Source organism: Epinephelus lanceolatus, chromosome 22 (assembly GCF_041903045.1).
Source record: "Epinephelus lanceolatus isolate andai-2023 chromosome 22, ASM4190304v1, whole genome shotgun sequence".
NCBI lineage: Eukaryota > Metazoa > Chordata > Actinopteri > Perciformes > Serranidae > Epinephelus > Epinephelus lanceolatus.
The window spans coordinates 1,974,898-1,998,774 of record NC_135755.1 but is presented as its reverse complement, the minus strand read 5'-3'; the positions used below and the strand labels follow the sequence as shown (position 1 = coordinate 1,998,774).

Genomic DNA, 23,877 nt, shown 5'->3' with positions numbered 1-23,877 from the left:
TCATTATGTCCCCATGATTATCTAAGAAGTAGAAAAAAAATTGTCCCAAGGCTTAAAATAACTCTCTCCAGCTGATCATAATTCTCCTCTGACAGTTCTGTGTGTGGGTTCGGCCGGAGACGGCAACAAATGCAAATCAGAGGTGATGTGTGTCCAAGAGGCACGACGGCTGCAGCAGCTGGTGGCCATGCAAATGACTCATTAGACTCATCATGTTGAGGACGAGACGTGTTGAAGGTCTCGTGGTGGCCACAAAAATCTATATAAATATATAGGTGTGTGTGTGTAACAACCAAAATGTAAAAGTATAGCCCCCAAATATAAATATAAATGTAAATATACAAGCAAACTGTAAAACACAACAACGAAAATGTAAATATATAGCCACATATATAAATATACATATAATTATACAACCAAAATATAAATATAAATATAGATATACATCTAAAATATAAATAAACAACAAGCAAACTGTAAAACATAACAACCAAAATGTAAATATATAACACCCAAATATAGATATAAATATACAACAAGCAAACTAAATATATTTCACCTCATATGTTAACATTTAACAACCAAAATATAAACATAGAATGAACCAAATATGAATATAGAGCAAACCACTCAAATTATTTGTTATATCCTTAAACTCGAACGACCAAAGACAGTTGTGAGAGCCACTTAGGCACAAAGTAATATTTGATATAGTGTTTTCTGTTGTATTTCTGAAGTATATGCAATATGTTCTGCCTATATTTAAGTTCATGCAACAGTTAAACAACAGTATATGGACAGGTTATGTGTATTTTAAGATTTATAAGTTAAAGGTTTGCAATTTTTGTGTTCTGATGCTAAATGCAGTAAAGTGTATTGTTTTGTTGCTTTATGATAGTTGATTGGGCTTTAGGGCAATTTGCCACACGTGCGCAGTGAGCACAACCATGTGTACAGCTAGGATGTAGAGGAATCTGCATAAGCGTGGATTGAAATAAGTTTTTGACCGTGTATAATGTGCAAAACGTGTGTAGTAGCGTGTACAGATAGCAGGTGACAACGAGTACAGTTTTGGACTGCTTTATACTGGTATTGGACCAGGTTTTTTTTGTGCGTCTTCAAATAAAGCGACATCAACGTTTTCCCTGCCTCCTGTGGACTACTTGTGAGTAACACTGGGTTTCTCAAGTGGATTAATTAATTGAACACGGGTCAGAACTGAAACAACTTACTGCAGATTAAGTGGCCTACAGTAGCAACTTGGACCTTAGTAAAAACGGCCACTACAACAGTTTTGAAGACACTGCTGTTCATGTTTGAACCAGTTAGCAGCTGAAGTTACTTCAGCCTGCTGCTGAGCTCTATCTGTGGTTTAAATGAAGACCACATGTTCCTCACTGATGGTTTGTTAACTTTACGTTCACACCAAAAGCGACCAGAGCGACGGGAGCGGCTCTGGAGGGGAGTTAAAACTAGTTTAACTTTATGGTAATGAGCTCTGACAGGATTCGGTGACAACCAACCGGAATGCTGACGTGCTTCGACGAAGCCAAACTCCATACTGCTCGTCCGTAGTGATCCAAGTGTCCTGAAGCCCCGACATAAAAAGTTGATAGAGATATTTTGTGGTTTCAATGATGTGTTTTTGGACGTTTGAATCTGGGGCGCCGTCAGCCTCCATTAGGTGGAGTTGTGCTGCTACCTCCTCTCCCCTTGGATCTCCTCAAGTGATGTGAGGACTCTAAAACTTCACCTGAGCCTCCCTCGGCATATGGGTGAGTAGATAATGGCTGAATTTTCATTTTTGGGTGCACTATTCCTTTAAATTGACAAGCACGATCAAACGTTCAATGATTCACGTGATGAGCGACTAGAGCGACCAAAGCTGCCACAAATATTTCTGACAGTCGTGCTTCTTGGGCGTCCATGACAGACTTTGCCTCTTTGGAAGCTTCTGGTCTGAACGTACAGTAACAGTTAATGGAAAAATATATATGTCATGTGTCATCTTGTAAAACATCTCCCAGCAATGACAGCCGTTGGCTCTCCATTCACTTGTCTCCTCATCCTGATTCAGTGTTGCACCTACAACACGCCAGTTTTCCTGCCTTGTGCAGAAAGAGCAGAGGCAGCACCAAGCTACTCGGCACGGTCAGAAAGATCCCAGCGTCCATCAGCGTACATAGATCTACTGTGCTGAGTGACTGCAGGTAGTACAAGCCAAAACTAACCAGAAGCCCCACAGTCCTCAACAACAGAACTCCAGTTATGGCCCTGATGATGTGAAAAGCTCTCTGCTTTGATTGGTCAACCTGCTCCTTGTCCTTGCCCACCTCCCCCGGCCCTGGACGAATCAGAACACAGAGAACAGAGAGGCAGAAGAAACATATAACAATCGCTGAGGCGCCCATCATGCAGAGTAACGGGATGGAAGGGAAATCAGGCAGGTGCAGATATGTCACCCCTACCCATCCGACGATCAGCAGCCACGCGCACATAATGCAGATGTTCCTGATCCTGACGCCGCCTGACTCTCGCAGGCGCATATAGGTGACGGGGTGAACGACGGCCAGGTAGCGCTCCGCACAGGTCAGGATGTGAAACAGAGTCTGTCCAGGGAAAATGACGCAGGAAACAAACATGCCCACCAGTAACATCGTCACAGTCTCGGTGAAGATGCTCAAACAGTAGAGGAATGATCCAACAACACCAAAAATCTCCACGGTGACCATGTGGTAGGTGAAGACGTCAGAGTGGCTCATTGAGTGCCCCGCAGGAGCAGAGCGCTGACGCCTCCATTGCTGGAATCCCATGGAGAGGATGAGGAAGTACAGAGGGAGGAGGAGGATGTTGGTGAAGGTGTATACAATGAAGATGGCGATGCTGCCCATGGAGCTCAGGCACTCTATGTAGAGAGAAGGGTTGGAGGGACGGAGGGAAGTCAGGATGCCGGTAACATTAAAGGAGGATGAAGAGTTGGTGGACATGATCTGTGGAAGAGAGAGGAGGGAGTAAGGAGGTCTGGGAGGCAGAGTATGGAACAATTCAGAGGCTGCAACATGAAACTTAGCATTACTTTGGACTCTTTTTACTCTTCGATAAGAAAACATAACGTGGTAAGAACCAATAGATGCCTCAGTTACTCTAGTTTAATCTGATACCTGTGTTTCTCTGTGGCTTTAAAACTGGTCCTTTATGTTCTTGTCCTCTCTGGACTCTGACGTCTCCTTTAGGAGCTCCAGATCTTTGCTGAGACCTTCTGACTGAGCTCATCAGGCTGCAGTCTGCCTCACATGTTGACACTAACAGGGCTTGTGATCTCTGCACATCGTCACCTGATTTCTGACATGCAGGATGTGTGTAACGCTGCGTTCGTTTTGCACTCGAAGGTCGGAAATTCCCAGTTCCCAGTCGCAAGTTTAAACTTGAATGCACCCTGAGATCAGATTTCCAACTTGGAAACTCGGAGCAACCGCATCAATCCTGACTTATGAATTCAAGATGGCTGCTGGTCACATACATAGTGAGTAAACACTCTGCTAAAGTACTGTTTATAGCAATTTTGCATGATGGTTTTGAAGCTGTCTATACTCCCAAAGTGCACGGGCAACAAAGGCTTTCTTGCGGGCTTCCATGTTGTTTTCCGACTTGTCCATCGTCGTCACCTAGAATGCAAAAACTGTTGTCAACTCAGAGGTGAGGTCATTTCCACTTCTGACTTCCGACCTCCGAGTACAAAACAAACGCAGCATAACTCATGCCTCCTCGTGAACAGGTGGCAGTCATCAGTCTGAGATGAGCAACACGTTTGTGCAGTCTAGCTAGTGTGGTGAATTCCAGTTGAAAGACTCGTACAAAGAATCCTCACAGAAACAATGAGAGGTTTAGGACAAGACAATGAAAATGATCAGCGTCTGCCCATCGCTCCCATGGCCAAATCCTCTAAGGCCTGTTATGCCTGGTTCACACTACACTATATCAGCCCGGTTACAGCCTGACGCAGCATCATTTGGTGTTGGCTTGGATTGTGAACGATGACGGGCGTCGTACATGATGATCCATTGTTTCATCTCTACTACTACAACAAAATTTCGGCTGCAACATGAACAGACACACTGGGTGTGGTTACATGATGGCTTCTCATTCAGAATGAAATAAATCTGAATGAAATCATTCGGAATTAAAGTCTTTCCAGGTAGTTTACATGGGAAATATTCATTCCGAATTACGGTTTACACAGAGATCAGTTTAATCGCCTTTATTCGGGTCCGCACAAGGTTTGGGGCAGGGAAGGTTTCTGATTGGATAGGGGGCGGGGCGGATGTTACGTGTTTACCAGAAGAAAACACTGTATAGTCCTCGCTCCGGATAACAAGATGCTTGACGACGCCGTTCTTAGTGCCTTTTTCAGGCTTGTTTTGCTTATATTCTTGAAGCAGCAGTACGACAACAACCTTGTTCTGCTAATGCTTCGTCTGTTGAGGAGGAGAAGGGAGGTAGAAGGTCGAAGAAGGGAGATAGAAGACCGTGCTGTGGAGAATGGAAACCGGTGAGTGCAACGAGTCCGACTGCTCTATCTCAGCCCGTTGCTATGCACGCTATATACGTCATGGCGCCAGAAGGGCAAGGAAACGAGCATGTGCAGAAAGACCGGAATGAACTTAAAGAGGAATGAGTGTATACAAGTGTGAGAAATTCTTTCATTCAGAATTAGAAACGGAATATTCCAGCCCCTTACATCGGATTGAATTTTCAATCACACTGGCCATTTTCATTCTGAATTAGGTGTTTACAAGATCACTTTTAATAGGAATGAACTTTCATTCAGAATGAAAAGGGAATTAAACTGCCCATGTAAACACACTCAGTGACTGAAATAATAATAATGATAAGGACAAGAATAACCCGATGACATCACACGCATCATGAAAGATGACCGGAGATGATTGGTGTGGACCAAGTCATGGACAGATTTTTATGACAGACAAAAATGTTGTGTAGTGTGGACCAGACGTTAGCTGGAAATGTCCCATTGTACCAAAAGCTCATTTATCTGCAGTCAGTTTGCCCTAAACCATCACCCATTGCTCCGAAGTCCCGTTTCTCTGAAAAAATACACGCTGCAGTTAGACAACCCATCACCAGAAAAATGTCACAGCTATTAAATGAAGTTATGGCCATCAAAAGTTTTAGCCTCACATGATGTATTCCATAAGTGACATAAAAATAACTTTGATCAAACCTCTCAAACAGTTCTCTGTCATCTAATGAACTTCTCTGTCTCCTCTGGCTGTATCAGGGACAGGGTTTAGTGTCTGACACTGAAACAACACAGCTTTACTGCTTAAACTTCTTCTTGGTCCAGAAGGTGCGCCAATCCAATATGCTGCAGGTGTATTGGCAGGCAATCACTAGCCTCAAGTTACTTTACACTGGATCAGTACTCGGATACTCAGAGTTGAGGTATCATCAGTTAATGGCCTCACCCAAAATGGATTTTAGATCACAAAAGGACCATTTAATAATACTAAACAGGCTCACCATTTACGATAAAACATTTACTTCAAGACTAATAAAAATGCATTTGAGCACATTAAAAGAGACAAACCTTGTTTTCTTTTATTTTTCTCCAAACTGATGAAGCTGTGTCTGTTTCCTGCCTCTTCACACACGGCCATGCACTGCTCCTCTGTCAGAGGATATATTGTGAACACAGGTGTGTCTGGAACATGTGGAAAACAAACACAACTGGCAGGTCTTTGCATTTTGCAAAACAACAAATGGCCAACTGGTTAAATGTGATCTGTCATGGCCAAGGAAAATAGTCTTTCCATTCAGTGACTCCAGAGGTGGAGGGCACTGTGCACTCACTCCAGAAACAACAAGGAAGATGCTGGTTACAGACGAAGTGATTAAACTTGGGTGAAAATTAAACTAAAATTACCACCCCCTGGTCGTTTGACTCCGCCCACCAGTCCACCCTGTGTTTATATGACTCCGCCCACCAATTCAGTATCTGGCCAAATGTCTCCCCTTCTCTTCCTGAGATATGACTTTAAAACATGATGATGTCAAGCTGACCTTTGACCTTTTGTAAAAAAAATTAAGAGACTAATACTGATCATCTTGTTACACTGCAGAGTTCTGCTGGGAGACTTTGGGTCCTGGCTTTCCTGTGGATGCCACTTGACATGCACAACCCACCCAAACACCATTGCAGATCAAGTACACCCCTTGACTGCACTTTGCCTGATGGCAGTCAAATGGCCTGAGGAGCACAATAAAGAGCTCAAGGCTAAGACCTGGCCCCCGAATACCCCAGATCCCAATCCAATAGAACATCTGTGGGACATGGTACCCCAGAGTCCAATCCATGATGAGGCTTCCTTGGATCGGACTTTGCTCTGACCTGTTAAGGCGTGGACACATGGGGGCATGCTGTGGTGTTTGGTACCAAGTCATTGACACCGGATCCTTTGAGTCCTGTGGGCTGTGAGGTGGGGTACTGGCACGTCCCATGAATGCTCGATCGGATCAGGATCTGGGGTATTTGGGGGCCAGGATGATGCCTTGGGCTCTTTGTCATGTCCTGAGCAGTTTGTTCTGCTGGGGGGGCCGCTGATACTGGGGGGCGCTGTTGCCATAAGGGGTTGGACTTAGTCTGCAGCAGTGTTTTGGTGAGTGGAGCATGTCAGGTGTCATCCACATGAATGCCAGTGGAACCCAGCAGAACTTTACATTGTAACAAGATGATCAATGGTAGTCACTTCACCAGCCAGTGGTTCTAATGTTGTAGCTCATTGCTGTGTGTCATGTCATCCAGTGTTCTCTAGTTTTCAGTCTCATTCAAGTTAGGACTAGAACGTGCTAGTCTTCTTGCTCTGTGTAGAAACAGCAGTGGTAGAACCAGGCTGCTTGGCAGACAGAGCCAGAACCTGAGCATTAGAGCCGTACATCCACTATTTCCAAGATTCTTCTTTACGTCAGACATGATATTGCCAACCAGTAGCACCCAAAACCTCATCACCAGTGTTCCCATTATGATCATGATGGTATCGAAAGCTCTCTGCTTTGACTGGTCAATCCGTTCCCTTTTCCCACCTGCTTTCCCTGGCCCTCGACGAATCAGAACACAGAGAGCAGAAAAGGTGCAGAAGGAAACAGCAGTTATGGTGCAGGCATACATGGCATAAAAAACTTCAGATGGGAAGTCAGGGAAGGTCAGAGCTGTTAAACCTGTTGATTCAAAGCACAGCAGCCAAACACAACCGATGCTGATGTTTCTGACCTTCACCCCAGCTGCCTGCCTCAGGCCCAGGTAGGTGATGGGGTGAACAACAGCCAGGTAGCAGTCTATGCAAGTCAAGCAGTGAAATAAAGTCTGTCCGAGGTAAATCATGGCAAGAGCATAATACCCAAACATCATCATGTCCATATGACAGGTGTAGATGGCAATACAGTAGAACACAGATCCCAAAACTCCAAAAATCTCCATGGCCACCATGTTGTAGGTGATGACATCCGAGTGGCTTGTTGTTACCGTGGTAATGGAGCACTGACGCCTCCATCATCGAAAACCCAACCCAAGGATGAGGATGTAGAGCGGGAGGAGGAGGAAGCTGGCACAGGTGAAGGTGGTGAAGATGATGACGCTAAGAGTGCTTTGAAAGCATTTAAACATGTCAAGATCGATGGGGTCTGATGGGCAGCGGAAAGAGGATTGCAGGGAGGTGTTGAAGGAGGTGTTGACCTGCATGTTTGATGGTTGAAAGCCTGAAGAGGAGAACATACAAAGACCTCATAAGGAGTCACAAATTCCATTTTGATGCCAGGCTTAGTGGTGCCTGGAATCATAAAATGTAAGAATCAGTTCTTCAGCAGTGGCCACTGAAGGGAGGCGACCACTGGTGCAGGACTGGCACTTTTCTTAGCCTCGAGATTTATCGATATTAAAACATAATGTCATACAATCATTATCACCATCATCCAAACGGAGTTCCTGTACTCCAGTTCCAGGTTTTAAACTAGAGGGTTCAGGACTGGTTGACAGATTACTGGAATGGAACTCGGGCCAATGGATTGTTCTTATGCCAGGTTTGGACTACAGGATTTTTTTGTCTGTTACGATGGTCACTGTGTCAGATTGGGCAATTATAGAGTCATAAATTGTTGCTGTGACTTGGCAGAGAGAGATGACAAACTACAGGTCAGTCCCCAGCCAATAAAGCTTGCTGTCTTTCAGGATGCATGTGATGTCATCGAGAAAGAGGTGCTTGAGACTGACTTTCAGGAACAAGAATGTAAACAAACAATAGCAGTGTGTTTGATACTGAATGTTGTTGGAAAACCCTAAAACAAGACAGAAAAACAACTGTCATCTATTTCACAGTTCCACCTGCAGCACCAACAACATCATTCCTCTGATGCTTTGTCATGTGTACAGTTGATGAGCACTCTGTGCTCATATTGGTCAAGGTCACAGCCATGAAGCAACAAGTCATTAAAGGCCAAAAAAATTCTCATGTGCTAACATTTCTGTTGGGCACAGACAATCTACACAGGATAAACTTATGATAGTCATGCCAGATGCCCATTATCATTTTGTACCCTACGTCTGACAGGTCAGGCTGTAATCAGGGTCTTACTCTCTAGTTTGAACCCAGCATGAGATTTATTTGACACCCAGCAGTTAATATCTGGTGTCACCAGTAGCCTAATAACTGGTAGGTAGAGCTGGGTGTCATCTGCATAACAATATTTGCAAAAAGGTACCACAGAGAAAACATGTGTGTTCTAAACTATAGAAGACCCAAATCTGAGCCCTGTGGAGCACCACAAGAGAAATTAGCATTACAATTGGAAGCAGAGAAACAGCTAGCCTGGCTCTGTCCTAAGGTAACAAAATCCAATTACTAACTTCTCTAAAAGCTTTAATTCTCTCTGCAAGAAATTCTTCAGCATAGACATGTGTGTGTGTATATATATATATCAGGGGTTGCCTTAACCGGATATTCCTGGTCATTGACCGGTTTTTTTACAACAATGACGGGAAAATCTGAAGGCCGTTGGTCATTTTGACCGGTTGCAATTACCATCCCTGCCCACTTGGCGGCGGAGTGCACAGTTGGTGGTTTAAGTGGCTGCCGTTTTCACACTGCAGAGAAAAAGTCATTCATCTGCTTCATGTAGCGTTGTTGACATAACGCCCTGGACACACCGGATGCGGAACCGAAGCGCAGTGCCCAGCAGCGGAGGCAGTTTTCAATCGGCGCCCATGTTAACCTATCTGACTGTCCACACAGGCCGCTGAGCAGAGCGGAGCGCCCGTGGAGGCAGCGCTTCAGTTCGGCGTCTGGTCTATTTTTCACGGGAGCCGCGAGCGCTTTTGTCAAGCTGGATAGAGCGGATCGTACCAAACAGGAAGTCGGACACAGAAAAGACGAGAGAATCCGGCCAATTTTCAAAATAAATAATAACAGCACGCACTGAGGAATGTGAGGAGAAAATACTGTGTTTATAATTAACACAAATAACACAACAGTGCATAAGCGAACACATTTTTCAATATCATAATCACTTCATTACAATTTTAATTTTGTGTCACCGAGCCTACAGGCATAACTACATAACGCTCTGGACACACCGGACGCGTTAGTGCCGTCTGGTGTGTCCAGAGCGAAGCCTAATGGCACGGGTGTGTGGATGTCTGTTCATCTTTTCGTTCATGTCCTTATTAATGCACACTTTATAACTTGCTTGTTGGATTTATTAAAAACGAATGAATGAAAACTAAATGTCTTTGAATATCTTTATTATCATTTAAAAACGAAAATTAAAATGACCGGTAAAAATAGATTATGACCGGATTTTTATGACCCTGTCGGTCAAAATGACCGGCCAAGAAAAAGTCTAGTGCAACGTCATATATATATATATATATATATATAACCCTATATAACCCCTTGTAAAACCCCAATTTGTCTTTTTACACTTCTGTTTTTGATGTTTTGCACAAATGACACCAGCTGTTTCCTCCTGCTCCAAAACACTTGGGCCAAATGTATCAGAATCTGTCATAAAAATAGTGGGTATAATACCCTGTGGCCACCATGAAGGTTAGAATCTTAAATTATTCTAAGAGACTTAAAAACTTGAAAAAAAACAAAACAGTAGCATGAAATATGTGTTGAACATGTTCTGTAATGAACGTCAAAGACACAAAATATCAAAAACCATTTCAAAAATGCTTATCCTCAAAACAAGTCTTGTATATTGATGCATCTGCCCCAGAGAAGAACGTTTTTAACATGCATATCTAATACAGTCAAAAGTACATCATTTCCACATGTTAAAACATGATAACATCTGCACAGTGAAAAGAACTTGGCTGACTCTTGATGTTAAAAATAAAGTCAGTGTAGAGGTCATTAAGTCCTGTTTTTCTTCTCTCCGTCGATGCAAACACAAAATCAAAATACAGGTGACCACATAAATTATACTCACTGAGTTCCACGTAATTTTGTTATTGTGTAAATCCAAATAATTTTCCATAGCCTCAGTCTAAATGTTATTAAATGTTAAAGCCATTACAGAAATGTAAAGGAGACCCACCTCGTGCACAGTGTTTGTGTCTGATAGCTTTTCTTATGTCCGACAAAAACTTGTCTGTTGTTCACAGGTGTGCTGATGATGATGATGATGATGATGATGAATGACTGTTGGTGTTTGTGTTGTTCCAGCTGTATGGGAGGGAAATAAACAGATTGTTTGCATGATGCCAACCCACTCATGCTATTATGTTTATCCATTTTTCATTCTGATAATAATAATGCTTTGTCATTTGCTTGTTTTTATTTTTTTTTAAATATCTCTTGTAGCTTTGGTAGATAAAATATTTGGACACGTTTGGTCCCAAATCTGGAGAAATCAAGACCAAACACATTAAATGACTCTTGAGTTTGACCTGTTTTACAGTCTCAGATTAACCATCGGCCCTGCTGGGTAACTTTCTCCTCCTCATCAGGAACATGACGGGCTGGATGAAGCTGCTGAACACAGACAAAGAGACAGAGGTGGGAACCAGTTGGCACAGGTTTAACACCATCATTACCTGCACAGACACAAGACTTTAACACTAAAACACACCTGTGTGACCAGAACTGTAATGAAGGCCTTTGTCTTGGCTGGATCAACTTCCTGTTTGCCGCCCTCACCTGGACCGGGCTGGGGAACCAGAGGACGAAGACGTGTCAGTGTTACGACAACAGTAACGATACAATGCTAATATTTACTACCACAATAATACATGTGAATTGATCACATTAACACATTTTTATTACACGTGAAAAATAATAATTGTGTGTGTGTTTACCCAAATAATGTACTGCAGTACAATTTTATTATCACTGTTATTATTAAGTATTTCTTCTTTTACTAAAGTAAATGACCTGAATACTAATATAATGTAATGACATGTTAGATATCACATGTGAAAAAAACTATTCACTACTATGGTAACAGCATTTTACATGTGATGAATTTGGCCATTTTTGTAAAGCTAAATATCATTTTTCAGAAGAGAAACTATCAGCTTCTCCTCATACAGTGGTTTGTGTGATATCTTAGCACCCCTTCAAAGCCTTCATGGAATTACATTCTAATTTTCAAGTTTACATTTTAATCATTTTAATAAAGTCCATTTTGGGCTTTTATATAAATCAGTACTCTACTGTTTTAAGAAGATTAAGAGATTAAGAAGAGCAATGTATTCAGACAGAGTGTTTGTGAGTTTGAAAGGCAGATAGTTAAAATGTTTATATGTTGTATTGACTTCAAAGTGGGGCGCACTGGTAGTTCACATGGGAAAGGTGCGGCTAGCCCTTGTTGCAGCAGCATACCATACCATGACTTAGTCATACCAAACATTAGAAAACACCAACACTGGTCCACAGGGGGAGCCACAGCGATCGGTCACATTTTAGCCATTTTGAAGCATTTTTCTGTTGTTATAGCGCCACCCAGTTGCCAATTAGAGTTAAATTTCTCCAGTCACCTTGAGGCGTCCTGTTCTACATATCTACCAAGTTTAGTAAAAATCCATATGGCGGTTAGGCCTAGATAAGAAATGAGCTCTCTAGCGCCCCCATTTTGTTTGATGGGGTCAATAATGGAGGGGTCTCCTCAGATTATGTGTGGTCATATGCCTACAAAGTTGCGTGGTGATGGCTGAAACCCTTGAGATGTTATACACCTTTATGTGATGAGCCACGCCCTCCGCAATATTCATTGCCTTATAGAAGCTCAGTTTTAGTAAGTTTTCCAACTTTTGCCAAGAGGGAACTTTAGATATTGGTCCCTAGATTATGTTCACCCAGTTTCATGCAGATCGCTCAAACTTCCTAGGAAGAGATCCATTTGAAGTGTTTTTCAAAACATTCAAAATGGTGGAAAATCTATATAGCGGAAGTTATGGGTTCTTGAGGCAAATGTGTTCCTCATGAGGAGAGGCATCTCTGTGCAAAGTTTCATGTCTCTACCACATACGGGGCATGAGATATGCCCATTCAAAGTTTGACATTTCAATGGGTTGCTATAGCGCCCCCCTTTGGCCAATTGATGTAATATTGCTTCATTGGCATCCTCCCATGACCCTCTACCACTGTGCCATCGATATTGATGCTAAGTCATTAAAAAATGACTGATTACACATGTATTTTATATAAAGCCCCCATACATAATTTTTATTTTATATTTATTCTGACAATAGTTAAAAATTCATATTATACAGTCTGCTTGCAAGTGTTTGTTTGTTCGTAAATGTGTGTTGAAATGTAAAATGAGTCTACATTGTTTATTTTTGCATTTTAGTTTTTAATTTGAATTAACAGTTAAATATTTTGTGCTGCACAGCGGGCTACGACTTTGAAAATTAAATGCCAAACAGCTTTTCTATTTTAATTTTACTATGGTAATAGAGCACCCATATATGTTTCTGAAAATGCAAATATAATTATTACGTTTTCATTTCAAAGTTCATCGTATCATTTTAATAAAGTCCCCTTTGGACTTCCATATATTCAGTAGTTCACTGTATATATATATGTGTATATATATATATACATATATATATATATATTTGGATTTCTAATAGTTCCAGAAGTATGATTGTGTGTAACGTTATTTCTAATATATTTTTTTATATAAATCACACGAATGATGTTGTATTTTATTTGTCATCCGAGTGTCTGTGTGTTTTTTCCTCCAGTTATATTGTATTATGTTAAACAGTGCGCATGTGTTTCCTACGAGTGTTTGTTTGTTTGTTAATGTGTGCTTGAAATAAATAAATAAAAAATAAAAAACAGAGGAGGCAAACCCCGGATGTTAGGAAGCGTTCCGTGACGTGTTTCCTGTCGGACTGTTTTTATGGATGGACCGCTGCACCTTGAACCTGTCAGAACAGCCTGTCCCGTCTATTTTCTCCTCTCCTCCGTTTATAAACACTTTCATTAAAAATGTCCAATTTTCCACATTTTCTCCGGCACGCGCCCGCGGCACTCACGCGGTTGTCGTGCGGCAGAATCTCAGAGAAGTGCGTCAGATTAAACGCGAGGTCTTTGAACGTTAGCGCGTCTGCTAAGTTCGCACCGAGTCACACACATGGAGATAAAGTCAGCTCCAGGTGTTACACGAGTTCAGCCCGGACCAGACCCGTCCGGATCGGCTGTGCATCCGGGTTCTGGGGGGACACAGCCGTCTCAGGTACAGAGACACACACCTGTTTAAAGCTAAGATCATGCTGAACACACACACACACACACACACACACACACACACACACACACAGCTGCCTAACAGCTGTTAATGTTAACTAAGTGTACTCTGTGAATGCTAAGGTAAGTAACTACAATAAAAATACTTTAAAATCAATAATCTAAATCTGTACAGTAACTACAGCTGTCAGAGTATGAAGTACAATATTTGCCTCTGAGATGTAGTGGAGTAAAAGTATAAAGTACAAGTAACAACAAGTAACATGAGTCTGAGTGGACGTTCGTGCTAAATATGAGGAGATTCCCTCGAGGCCTTCATGATATCATGTTCACGAGACAGAAGCAAGGCCATTGACCTCCATATTCTAATTACGTCATCATTGAGTCCAGTTGGATGTTTGTGCCAAATTTGAAAGATTGAGATGTCACATTAAGGAGACTAAGGAGGCTCAATGTCATAGTGATCGTGACCTTTGATGTATGACCACCAAACTCCAACTGCTGTAGTTCATCATTGAGTCCAAGTGGACATTTGTGCCAAATTTGATAGAATTTCCTCAAGGTGTTCTGTAGATATCACATTCCAAGAGAGGTCACAGTGACTTTGACCTTTGACCAAATTTGAAAGACTGAGATATCACCTTCATGATAATGTCGGGGCTCAAGTTCATCATGACCTTTACCTTTGACCTATGACTGCCAAAATCGTATCAGTTCATTTTTGAGTCCATATGAATGTTTGTGCCAAATCTGGGAGAATTCCCTCCAACCCTTCTTGAGATATAGCATTCACAAGAATGAGAAAGAAGCAAGACAATAGTGACCTTGACCTTTGATGTATGACCACCAAAATCTAGCTAATTCATTGTTTAGGCCAAATGGATGTTTGTGCCAAAATATTAAAAAAGATTTCCTCAAGGTGTTCTTTAGATATCACATTCAAGAAAGTAGGACAGACCAGGTCACAGTGACTTTGACCTTTGACCACCAAGTCTAATCAGATCCTCTTAATGAGTCTAAGTGGACGTTTGTGCCATATTTGAAAGATTGAGATTTCACGTTCATGAGAATGAGGGGTCTCAAGGTCGTAGTGACCTGGACCTTTGACCTTAGACTACCAAAATCTTATCAGGGCTTTTTTAAGTCCATGTGAAAGCTCGGGCCAAATCTAAAGAATAACAAAGAAACAAGGCCATAGTGACCTTGACCTTTGATATATGACCACCAACATCCAACTAGTTTATTGTTGAGACCAAGTGGATGTTTGTGCCAAATTTAAAATAAGTTGTCGAGGTATTCTTTAGGTATCAGATCAGGTCACAGTGACTATCCAAATTTAATCAGTTAGTTTTTGAGTCCAAGTGGACATTTGTGCCATATTTGAGGAAATTCTCTGATGGCCTTCCTGAGATATTGCGTTTAAGAGAGTGAGAATAACCAGGTTACTGTGACCTTGACCTTTGACTTTTGACCACCCAAATCTATTCAGTTCCTTTTTGAGCCCAAGTGGATGTTTGTGCCATATTTGAGGAAATTCCCAGATGGCCTTCCTGAGATATTGCGTTTAAGAGAGTGAGAATAACCAGGTTACTGTGACCTTGACCTTTGACTTTTGACCACCCAAATCTATTCAGTTCTTTTTTGAGCCCAAGTGGATGTTTGTGTCATATTTGAGGAGGTTCCCTGAAGGTGTGTTGAAATACCACGTTGACAATAATGAGATGGAAGCAAGGCCACAGTGACCTTTGACCACCAAGTTCTGATTACTTTATCGGTTTACAGAACGGACTCTACATGTAGACACAGAACATGTTCCTTCAACAGTAAACAACAATAAATTACTGAAAATAATTGAACACACTTTTACTTCCTGTCACAGACACTTCTCATGTCTTCTACAACATGTGACTGAGTAATAAAACATCGTAAATAATAAATAATGTGTTATATAAATAATAATAAAGTATATAAATAATAATATATATCTTGTGTGTTTCCAGTGCCTCAGCTGGTTTACAGTGGGAAGCTGGACTTCCTGGTGTTCGACTACCTCAGTGAGATCACAATGTCTCTGCTCACCGCCGCCAAGACCAAGATGCCTGTGAGTCACACGTCTGTACACGCTCTGACATATGACTGTGTCACGTAATAATGTGACATCATATAGGATATAAAGTGTTTTTTTATTTTCTTTTTTGGTTTATAAGATCAAAAAATACCTTTAACTGATCAGGATCAGTATGTTGTTTGTTCAGCTCATCTTGTGACGGCCATTTTGTTTCCTGTTGAGTGTCAACCTGCAGGTTCAGTCTTTGAAAATGAAATGTCAGTGCTGTTTTTATTTTCAAATTGTTTGAAATTTTAATTGTGACTGCAGTGTTCGTGGTAAGTAAAGTATATTTTGTTTGCAAAACACATTTCAGAACAAGAGTTTTTAAATTTTGATTTAACCAGGAAGGCCGTTGAGATTAAAATCTCTTTTTCTAAAGGAGACGAGTCGCGATGATGCGCCATTATGAGGTTACAGAAATTATAAAATGCAGCATGTGAAAAACAGACAAAGAATAATTACAAGGTGCTCTTCAATAAACACTGAAGAAAAATTACAATAAAACTGAGAATCAGAAATAATTATTAAAACTATACAGAACTGCAGCACAATATGTGTAAATAATATTTGTTTATGTTGCATTTTAATTTATAAATGTAACATTTGAATATTGTCATCTGTACAGCAGGTTAAAACGAGATGTTTTCATTTTCACGTTGTTTAAAAAAAATTCTTTTCAAATAAAATGACAGTTAAATGTTCAATGCATAGATATAAAATTAGGTTTTATTGTTTATATTGCATTTTGATTTTCACATTTTATTAAACATGAATGTTGTCCACTGTACAGCGTGGTATGACTTAAATTAAACGTAAAACAGTTTTCATTTTAATGTGGTCGTGGGACGCCAACACGAGTGTGTGAAAGTTAAAATCCAAATTGAATTATTGTATTTTAATTTAAATTTTAATTTTAATTCAGATAACACGAACATACGTGGAGAATTATAATGCTATTGTGGAATTACATTTTTATTTTCAAGTTTATGTTATCATTTAAATAAAGTCCTCTCTGGGCTTCCATACAGGTCAGGTATCTGCTTCTTTCTCATTCTTAAAGGGATAGTGCACCCAAAAATGAAAATTCAGCCATTATCTACTCACCCATATGCCGAGGGAGGCTCAGCTGAAGTTTTAGAGTCCTCACATCACTTGCAGAGATCCAAGGGGAGAGGAGGTAGCAACACAACTCCACCTAATGGAGGCTGACGGCGCCCCAGATTCAAACGTCCAAAAACACATAATTGAAACCACAAAATATCTCCATACTGCTCGTCTACACTACATTACACGTGAGCGCGGTGCCCAGAGAGGCAGTCAGAGCTACAGGCTACAATGAGGCTAAAAACAGAGTTCAAATGAGGTTTTTCCAAACAACTTTTTACGTCGGGGCTTCAGGACACTTGGATCACTACGGACGAGCAGTATGGAGATATTTTGTGGTTTCAGTTATGTGTTTTTGGACGTTTGAATCTGGGGCGCCGTCAGCCTCCATTAGGTGGAGTTGTGTTGCTGCCTCCTCTCCCCTTGGATCTCTGCAAGTGATGTGAGGACTCTAAAACTTCACCTGAGCCTCCCTCGGCATATGGGTGAGTAGATAATGGCTGAATTTTCATTTTTGGGTGCACTATCCCTTTTAAGTGTTAGATATGTCATGTAAATCTTGTGTGCAGATTCTCTGTAATCCCAAAATGTAGCACATGTAGCGTCTCTGTAATTAGACTCAGAATAAAATGAGTTTGACTGTTGTTTTAATTTGCTGTCAGTGTAAATACACAGAAATAGACACAGCAGATAAGAACAATGTGTATGATAATAAATGATAATAAATGATCTCCTCTGTGTCTCTGACAGAACATGGGTTACGCTCCGGACTTCGTCCAGGTGGCTCTCGCTCCGTTTATTAACGACATCCACAGGAAAGGTGAGAAAACCTGTTTCTGGGGTCCCGACAGGAAACAAGTCACATTGTGCCACCTGCTGGTTCCCTGTTAGAACAGATCAAACTTCATCCGGTCATTTATGAACTCTAACTTAACTTATATTTATTTTATTTTTCCAGATTATTTTTTACCTCATTTTATCGTTTATTGTTTAAACTTTAACCATTTGTTCTGTTCCATCATTGTGTGAATGTAAAATAATGATTATTGTTGTTGTTGTTGTTGTTGTTATGGCGTCTGATAACGTCCCTGCGATGTGCTGCTGGCAAGTCAGTTTCCATGGCAACCACACACAGTGACAGGTGTAGTGTCCGTCCTCCTTCACAGGTATCCGCGTGGTGAGTAACGCCGGAGGTGTGAACCCTCTGGCCTGCGCCGAAGCCATACAGGAAGTCATCAAGAAGGCCGGCCTGGACCTCAAGGTCGCTGTGGTGACCGGGGATGACCTCATGCCCCATGTAAGGTCGCTATGGCAACAGCATCACCATCATCATCATTATGAATTGATTGGTGTTAATTACAGAATAATTGATCCTCTCCTCTCCTCCTTGTCTCCTCCTCTCCTCTCCTCTCCTCTCCTCTCCTTGTCTCCTTGTCTCCTCTCCTCTCCTCTCCTCTCCTCTCCTCTCCTTGTCTCCTTGTCTCCTTGTCTCCTCTCCTCTCAGAGAAGCAGTCTGTCAGAAGTCAAGATGGCGGATGGCAGCAGCAGACAGCAGTTACCTAAAACACTCCACAGTATGAACGCTTACCTCGGGTACAGACACTCTATGTTATTACTGAGTGATTGGAAGTGTTTGATGTGTGATGATGAAGGTGTGATGAAGAGTAAACCTGCTGCTCTCATTGGTTGTTTCCTCTCTGTGTGTTCAGAGCTCTTCCTATCTGTCGCTGTCTGGATCTCGGGGCGGACATCGTGGTAACTGGACGCTGTGTGGACAGCGCCGTGGCTCTGGGGCCTCTCATGCACTCTGTACGTGTGTCATTAGTGTGTGTGTGTGTGTGTGTGTGTGTGTGTGTTAGGTTCCAGGGTATCTGCAGGATTTAAAAGGTTTTTGACCCTGTTGGTTTGTGAGGAGACTCAGTCTGGTGTTTTTATCTGTTACAGTTTGGATGGGAGACGACTGACTATGACCTGCTGGCAGCTGGGAGGTACACACACACACACACACACACACACACACACACACACACACACACCACAGCTACAGGAAGGGGCAGAGCTGTGTTTGAGGTCCACATCCTCCTCCTCTTCATCATCATCACCTGAATCTTACCATCTGAAATGATTCTGTTCCTCTGTCTTGTCTCAGCAGGGTCCCGCCGCCACATTTTCTTCACTGATTCTGTCAAACGTCTCTCATCATTGTCCTTCATATCTAAGATGATGATGTTATATCTGTTATTAACGTGTGTGTGTGTGTGTGTCAGTCTGGCAGGTCACCTGATTGAGTGTGGAGCTCAGAGTACAGGAGGGATCTTCACCGACTGGCACAAAGTCCCTGACTGGTGAGACGGAGCTGAATCACTGAGTCAGTTAAAGAAGTCTGTTTCCACACAGCAGGTCTCAGCAGCCTGGAAACACCTGGAGAACTGACCTGTCAGTTTCCAGGCCTTGAAACTAAATGTTGATGCTTTTGTAGGAGAGAGACTCTAATCAGAAATTTAAGCTGAAAGCTGTGAAGGTGTGTTTGCACCTCTTAAACTTCAGCTGACACAGAAACACAGGAGTCTCCTGGATGATACAGCCATCTTGTAACTTTCTGTTCTGACCACCACCTTGAATCAGTAATAACAATAACTACATGTATGCAGCACGTTTCAAAACAAGCACCAGGTTTAACTTGTGTAATGGCAGCAACAGAAAGTTTCATTATGATAATGAACTTTATTTATACAGCACCTTTCAAAACACAAAGTGCTCTGTAATGTAACTGAACACAATTAAAACACAAAGAGAATAAAACAGAAAACAGGTCATAAAATGTCATTTAGTTAAATATAAAATAAAGAAGGGCAAAACTAAAATCAAGATAATAAATGTGAAAAACAGACTGCTCAGATAGAATCAGCTTTCAGATAGACGGACGTTTTTAGGAGAGACTCAGACGGCCTTATAAGGATAAGATAAAATTTCTTAATCCCACACTTAAAGGACAGAAAGGGGGTCGGAGCTGCTGTAACCAGCTGCCACTCAGGCGGCACCATCTTGGTTCATGATTATATCCTCGGGCAGGTCGTTCCAGAGCCTCGGGGCCCTGATTCTAAAAGCTCTGTCCCCTTTAGTCTTCAGTCTGGACTCTGGGACAAACAGATGACCTCTGCCCGAGGATCTCAAACTAACACAGGTTCATGAGGGACTAACAGGTCTGTCGGACAGTTGAGGCTGTCCTGTCCCCAAGTTAGCCCCGACTGTTGGGGCGCTGGCTGGATTCAGGTTGCAACAGCCACTGACTGGGGGTCAGTTTGTGGAGCTGCTGCCCACTCTCCTCGCAGTGCTTTATAAACAGTAACTACTATGAATCACATTCACCCATTCACACACTGATGGAACAGCCGTCGGGACAAATTTGGGGCTCAGCGTCCTGCCCAAGGATACTTCGACATGTGGACTAGAGGAGCTGGAGATCAAACTGCCGATGTTCTGATTAGAAGACGACACGCTCTACCTGCTGAGCCACAGCTGCACCAACACGTCAAAAACAGTCATTTAGCGTCCCTGTTAGCTGATCTCGTCCTCTGCTCAGAGGGTAAGGAGCTCCTGGACGTCATTGTTCACCCAGTTTGTGGACATTTTCGGCCGCTGTTGTGCTTCTGTGAGTTAGCTGCTAACTGCTAGTAGCTGCTTTTTAACTCTCCCGCAGTGTTTTGTTGCTGTTCCCCCATGTGCGATACAGAACGCAGAGATATTTGGGCCTTGAAGAGGCAGTGTGATCCGAGGCTCGAGCGAACATCTCTGAAACATTTCGTGGACTTTTTGCCCAGTGGTGCCAAAATAAAACAGCCTTCACAGCTTTAGATAAAAAACTATGGCGTGATTTTAAAGATGTCGGTGATTCTGCTGCACTTAGAGGTGAAAGTACGGCATGACAGTGGACCATGACTTCCCGTTGTGAAAGGTTGCTCGGTGAAATAAGGTTGCTGACTCCACATATCTGAACTGTGTGTTTGTGTGTCAGGGACAACATGGGTTTCCCTGTGGTGGAATGTTCCAGCGACGGCTCCTTCGTTCTTTCCAAACCGCCCAAAACCGGCGGCCTCGTCTCCTTCGGCACGACGGCCGAGCAGCTGGTGTACGAGATTGGTGACCCGCGGCGATACCTGCTGCCCGACGTGGTCTGTGACTTCAGCCAGGTGTCCATCAAGGAGGTGCCAGGTACACACACACACACACACACACACACACACACACACACACACAGAGTCAGCACTGAGGACGTGACCAGCGGCTGAACTGTTGACTGTTTTCATAACCCTTGAACAACCTTAAACAAACGCGTCTGCAGCTTCGCTTCAACCTCTGAATGAACCTCCAATCAACTCTGTATCAGCTCTCAGTGATTTATTTTACTTTTATAAAAACTAAACATGAATCCATCAGGACGGTCCGACGGCGTCTGCTGCGGCGTCTCCGCCTGAACTGATAAGGCGCTCTCTCTTCTTCTCTCATTAATTCAGTCTTTATTCTAATCTGCTGTTAGCGGGAGGATCAACACTCTCTCCTGCTGTTCTGTTGATGTACGTTATGTTTACATTTCAGATTATGTGTCCTGAATATTTCACAGCTCTGACTCCTGCGTGACCCTGACACGATTCACTGGTCTACGACACATGAAGACATTTCTGTGTCTGTAGAACGCAGGAACCAGTTCATCCTGCTGAGTTTAACTGGTCAAAGAGCAGCTGAGAGAGTTCTGACCAGTCTGTTGTTCACTCTCAGTAACTCTGTTAAATAAATATATTCATTCTGCAACATACACATGACATCGTCACAAAATAACTTCAGGAACGTTTCATCTTGGCGTCACACTGATGTCGAAAATGACACCGCGTCCTCTCAGACACATGACACGCATGTTTAGAGTCTGATGATGTCATCACTCCGTATATACGCTGATGTACAGTATGACAAAAGAGGAGAGGAAGAAAACTGGAGAGATATGTGAGGTGAGGTGAGAAAGAAGCGAGGAGAGGAGAAGAGGACAAAAGGAGAGGAGAGAAAAATAGGGAGCAAGGAGAGGAGATTGGGAAACAAGAGGAGAGGAAAGGAGAGGTGAGGTGAGGTGAGGAGGAAGAAGCAAGGAGAGGAGAAGAGGACAAAGGAGAGAAGAGAAAAATAGGGAGCAAGGAGAGGAGATTGGGAAACAAGAGGAGGGGACTGGAAGAATAAAGGAGAGAAGAAGAGGAAGCAGGGAGGTGAGGGGAGGAAATGAGAGTAGAGAATCAAACAAGGAGAGAAGAAGAAGAGGAAACAAGGAGGGAACAAGGAAATGAGGAAATTGCAGGAGAGAAGGAAACAATGAGAGGAGAGGAGGAAAAGAAGAGGAGAGAGGAATGGGAAACAAGTAGAGGACAAAAGAAGAAAGGAGAAGAGGAAACAAAGTGGGAAGAGGAGGAAACAAAACAGGAGAGAAGGAGGAAACAAGGAGAGAAGAAGAGGAAGCAGGGAGATGAGGGGAGGAAATGAGAGGAGAGGATGAAACAAGGAGAGAAGAGGAGGGAACAAGGAAAGGAGGAAATGACATTAGAGAAGGAAACAAGTTGGAAACAAGGAGAGGAGAAGAGGAAAAAGGAGAGGAAGAGGAGACAAGGAGAGAGGAAGAATGGGAAACAAGGAGAGGACAAAAGAAGAAAGGAGAGGAGGAAACAAAGAGGGAAGAGGAGGAAATGAAACAGAGAGAAGGAAAGAAACGAGTGCCTTAGTGTTCAGTGTTGGTCCTGGTCTCCTTCGTGTTACGTCAGTTCATATTTTGTGATGAAGACTCTCAGTCAGACACAGGTGAGCTGGTGTCACCTGTGTCTGACTGATGATAAATATCAACTACCAAAATGTCTGATTGGAAATTTGCCAGATCAATAAATGAAGAGATGAACAGCATATTAAACATCCTGATATCATGTGACCTGTAAGAAATGTTACTGATGGATATTAATCACCAACCGAAGCTGCAGAGTCGTCTCTGCCTGTTCAGAGCGTACACCGCCTCCATGGCGGTCGCGGTCCTCCTCAGCGTGCTCGTTAGGTGACGCCATCATGTTCTTCAGAGACCTTCAAACACACGCAGGTCGCCGCATAGATCAGACCGGAGGTACGCTTCACTCCACCCAGCGAGCGTCAGTTGGTCAGTCTGCTCTGACGCGTCTTCATTTATCTTATTTTCAAGTTATTTGATTTTATGGCTGTTTAAGACATATGTCCTGTAGTTGTTCTACGAGGCTCTGGAATATTGGCGGCCATATTGGTGGCGTGGCATCAACTCTGCTCTCCCCCTGAACTCTCTGAACACACTCCGTCTCAGAGTTTCAGAGTTCTGGATCCTCTCTGGACACAGCGTCCTGTTTCACAGAGGAATGTGAACTTTCATCTGCTGCTGTGTCCAGAGATGTAAATATGTCAGTCTCATTGAACTCCTCAGCCTGTTGCCCCCCCACGCCCCACACACACCCCCCCACCCCCCCATCAGGAGTTTATTTAGTAACATGAAGGAGGCGGGAACATGAACTGAAGACGACCCCGCTGACAGTCTGCAGACCGGTTCACACAGAGGTCGGCAAAGTGCTGCGTGATGTTTTCAGCTCACTGAGGGGGAGGAGGAGGAGGAGGAGAAGGAGGAGGAGGAGGTGAACCATGGTGCTGAGGAGAGACCAGAGGGAGACAGAGGGGAGGACACAAGGAGAGGAGAGAAGGAAACAAGAGAAGCTAGGAGAGCTGGTGAATGTGGTGAGGATGCCACAGTTGTGAAACATGTTTAAATTAAAAAATAGTTGTTGTTGTTATTGTTGTGTTGTTTGTTGTGTAACTAAAGTTATTGATCTCACATAAATCACTTTAATT

General features: G+C 42.7%; 2 protein-coding genes across 4 annotated transcripts in view; one reads left to right on the top strand and one right to left on the bottom strand.

Annotated features, from left to right (window-relative positions):
* Positions 1-2,063: 2,063 nt before the first annotated feature.
* LOC144459913 (uncharacterized) lies at positions 2,064-6,586 on the bottom strand. Its single transcript, XM_078164722.1, has 2 exons — positions 6,455-6,586; positions 2,064-2,990 (listed from the first exon to the last, which is right to left on the bottom strand). The coding sequence occupies exons 1-2, from the start codon at positions 6,584-6,586 to the stop codon at positions 2,064-2,066; spliced, it is 1,059 nt and encodes a 352-aa protein (XP_078020848.1).
* A 6,838-nt stretch (positions 6,587-13,424) lies between these two features.
* LOC117272809 (uncharacterized) overlaps positions 13,425-23,877 on the top strand; it is a 33,085-nt gene continuing 22,632 nt past the window's right edge. For all 3 annotated transcript variants that reach the window (XR_004502972.2, XM_033651879.2, XM_033651881.2), the window contains exons 1-9: positions 13,425-13,761; positions 15,773-15,873; positions 17,737-17,806; positions 18,153-18,283; positions 18,491-18,579; positions 18,696-18,795; positions 18,931-18,974; positions 19,254-19,331; positions 21,002-21,198. Coding sequence is in view for 2 of the 3 variants with exons in the window: in XM_033651879.2 (XP_033507770.1) it covers positions 13,515-13,761; positions 15,773-15,873; positions 17,737-17,806; positions 18,153-18,283; positions 18,491-18,579; positions 18,696-18,795; positions 18,931-18,974; positions 19,254-19,331; positions 21,002-21,198 (1,057 nt within the window). In the remaining variant the exon portion in view is untranslated. The remainder of the gene's footprint in view (positions 13,762-15,772; positions 15,874-17,736; positions 17,807-18,152; positions 18,284-18,490; positions 18,580-18,695; positions 18,796-18,930; positions 18,975-19,253; positions 19,332-21,001; positions 21,199-23,877) is intronic.

Bases quoted from the DNA above. Each gene is read 5' to 3' on its own strand.
- LOC144459913 (XM_078164722.1), bottom strand. From the start codon at position 6,586: ATGACAAAGAGCCCAAGGCATCATCCTGGCCCCCAAATACCCCAGATC. The intron at 2,991-6,454 runs GTACCAAACACC...TCTCTTCCACAG, and splicing joins GATCCGGTGTCAATGACTTG to ATCATGTCCACCAACTCTTC.